The sequence below is a fragment of the Pholis gunnellus genome, assembly GCF_910591455.1.
Source record: "Pholis gunnellus genome assembly, chromosome: 8".
Taxonomy (NCBI): Eukaryota; Metazoa; Chordata; class Actinopteri; order Perciformes; family Pholidae; genus Pholis; species Pholis gunnellus.
This window is the reverse complement of record NC_136534.1, coordinates 15478739-15481920: the sequence shown is the minus strand read 5'-3', so window position 1 is coordinate 15481920 and position 3182 is coordinate 15478739. Positions and strand designations below refer to the sequence as shown.

Sequence of the window (3182 nt, the reverse complement as noted above, 5' to 3'; positions counted from 1 at the left end):
CTTACACTCTTTCACAGAAGGGAAGTGTTTTTGGTTGCTTTTATCGCTATATACAAATAAGACTCGTCATTTGGGTCCCTTGCGGATTTAAAAAGAAAGTGTTCATCCATTATGTGATCAATAAGAGTCTGTTTGCACATGTTGCCTCCAGCTTTCTGCATGCAGAGCCTCCCATAAAACACATGGTGGCAGCAGCACTCCACAGACAGGAGTGAGTCAGCTGAGCCAACAGGCTACTGTCATATCAATATTACTTTTGAGACAAAATACCCTAGAGATATCAACACTTTTGCAAACATATCAACATGTCTTTTTGGAAAAGAAGCTGTGCTATTTGAGGCACCAAACTGTGAAAACCTTGAACAATTGCAGCATTTGTGAAAAATACAATGTGCTTGTCTGAGTGGCTGCCACAAAATACAAGGATACCAAACAAATACTGCACAAGGACAAATACAAACAGTGAATATACTTTTTGAAAGTGAAGTCATTAATTTGGCTGCTTGGTGAAAATGAAGCGGACACTGAAAAAACTGCAGGACTGTTTCCTTCTGCTCTGTTAAACGAACAAATATCAGTGCAAATGATTATTATTTTCTTTCGATTTTTTGAGTTTTGGCCTTGTTTTTGCTGAAGCTTCCCTTTTAATAGCCTTTATTTTGCTTGTATTATATTTTCAGAATATATGGTCTCATAATATGATTCAAAAATGTACAAAAAAATAAAAATATTTAAATTTAAATTAACTTTTTTGTTTTGTGGCATTCACATTTAACTACATACACTAAACGTGTTTTTTGTAGGGACACATTTTAAATGAATAAATAGTCATATTTATAGATAATCACTTTATGGTTATTTTATTTGTTTAGTTCCAAATCTACCGGAAGTGAAACGATTCCATATCCGGTTGAGGCGACGTTTACAATGCCGACGTCGAGCGGCTAATGCTAAGTATCGAGAGAGAGATCTGCATTCACTTCGTGTATTACAACCACGTTGCTCACCACAAATGGCATCTCAGGTCCCCGTAACCGTCAGGGCTCAGCCGGCAGCCGCCAGCTCTGCCGCTGTCCGGGGGAAGAAACGTCCCGCTAGTCCGGCGGTTTGTGCCGCTCAGCAGGTCACCGCGAGCTGCAGCAGCAAGAAGAAGAAAGTCCAGCTGACAGCTGTAGCAGCCACACAGGCTCAGGTACTGAACAGTGATGGTGTTGGTTCCTCTGGTTCTGTCGGTGAAGCTCATCAAACTGTAATGGAGCCCAATTACTGAATATTACTCTGAAAAACTAAATCTAATGTGGTTCCCGTTTGTCTCGTGTTGTCTTTGTGTTTCATCAGATTACAGCAGTGGAGTTGGTGCCTGAGGTGAAGCCAGTGGGAACAGTTGACTGTGGTCCTACTGCCATCACAGAGTCCACAGCAAAGCCTCCACCGTTCAAAGACCCCACGTTCATGGTGAATGTCTGCTTCCAGTTGGGTTTTAGTTTGATCTGCTTCTGTGGCTTCTCTCTCAAGTTCTTCTCCCGTTTCTTCCTCTCTGAATCTCTGCAGCATTCTGGGGTCGGTGGAGCAGCAGCAGGTAAGAAGAACAGGACCTGGAAGAATCTCAAACAGATCCTGGCTTTGGAGCGGACTTTACCCTGGAAGCTCAATGACCCCAACTGTGAGTTTTATTTTGACTATTTCTACCTAACACATGTTGTACACTTTGTATCTCAAAGAAATAGGCTGTATTTTACTTTCTAAACCCAAAGCACAATTACATTTTTTACTGTTTTAAAGTACATTTCACTATGTCAGTGACTTTATTTTAGGAATGTCTAATCAGGAGTTCATTTTAAGACCTTGCTGTGTTCACAGACTACAGCATTGACGCCCCTCCCTCCTTGAAGCCATCGAAGAAATACTCCGACATCTCTGGACTCCCTGTGAGTTCTCACTTTGCTGAAATCCCTTATTGTACAATAAACAACATGACTTTTAAGTCTTGGATAAAGCTTCCACTGAACACTCTCTTGTCTTTCCTCAGGCAAACTACACAGACCCTCAGACAAAGCTACGCTTCACCTCCTCTGAGGAGTTCTCCTACATCCGCCTCCTCCCCACAGATGTTGTTACTGGCTACCTTGCACTTCGAAAGGAAACATGCTTCGTACCCTGACAGCCGAGCGAGACTTGAAACCTGAAACAGGTTCAAACCAGAACTGAACTCGTGTCGGTGTAGGAAGCTGTTGGGCCAGCCAGGAGACTGAGAGCACAGGCTGCATGTGAGCGTGTGGACAAGGAGTCACAGTCGTCACTGTGTTTCTCAAATACTCAATCATCACTAGCGATGATGCAGTACGCCCCCTTGTGGTAGAATATCAGTCTCCAGTGGTGAACATTCAGTCTGGTGTGGTTAAAGAGAAGTTGTAGACAAAACATGTTTGCATAGCTGTTTGAAGGAGTTTGTATATCTCAGATTGATACTTTTTATAAGGAGCTCATTAAAGCTTTGAATTGTATGTTGAAGTTGATTTCAATGTCTCTCTTTTTCATCTGTGCTTTCTTATGTGTCTTTGCATAAATACACGTTTTCTCAGGAGAAAACAGACACAATTGGAGGCTGAAATTAGTTTCATCTCAATTGTTTTTATATGACAACCTTTAATCACATTTGTTAAACATTGACAGAAAACACTCCTCTGTGCCTAAACAGAAACATTAACACCTGCTGCTGGGCTTCACTGTTTCTTGGATCTTCTGTTAAATTCAGTAGCCTGCATGTGTGCAAGCTATGCAAATGTAGCTGGGCCAAGTCTGCCTCTTAACAAGCCAACAGGTCTAATTTCACATGTGTTGAATGTAGAGTTGGTTCCACATGGTCTGATTCCACAGCTGCATTTGATTCTCCGACTGGTAAGAGTGAGGATGTGTCATTAATCACACACAACAGGCATCCAAGTTCATTTCCATGGTATATTTTATGCTATTTTTCACAAACGTGATGAATGAGAACCAATGTGTTTCTCATGTGAATGATGCCTACTAAAAATAAATGCTTTCATCTTTTGAATATTACATAAAACCCTGAGTAAAAATCAAACCTGCAACATCTGTAGCCACTGAGCTATGAGTCCTTACCTGTTGAGGTGGGGAGATACACTTGCCGAACTAAATTATTACTCTTCAGCTTTTGCAAT

General features: G+C 41.4%; 1 protein-coding gene across 1 annotated transcript; it reads left to right on the top strand.

Annotated features, from left to right (window-relative positions):
- Positions 1–926: 926 nt before the first annotated feature.
- On the top strand, positions 927–2498 carry ino80c (INO80 complex subunit C). The gene is made up of 5 exons (XM_079164127.1): positions 927–1192; positions 1339–1455; positions 1552–1663; positions 1861–1928; positions 2030–2498. Exons 1-5 carry the CDS (start codon positions 1013–1015, stop codon positions 2159–2161), a joined length of 609 nt encoding a protein of 202 aa, XP_079020253.1. The 5' UTR covers positions 927–1012; the 3' UTR covers positions 2162–2498.
- Positions 2499–3182: the final 684 nt, after the last annotated feature.

Excerpts from the sequence above, each read along its gene's own strand:
- ino80c (XM_079164127.1), top strand. The coding sequence starts at position 1,013 with ATGGCATCTCAGGTCCCCGTAACCGTCAGGGCTCAGCCGGCAGCCGCC. Across the intron at positions 1,456-1,551 it reads TCAAAGACCCCACGTTCATG|CATTCTGGGGTCGGTGGAGC; the intron begins GTGAATGTCTGC and ends GAATCTCTGCAG. Across the intron at positions 1,664-1,860 it reads GAAGCTCAATGACCCCAACT|ACTACAGCATTGACGCCCCT; the intron begins GTGAGTTTTATT and ends CTGTGTTCACAG.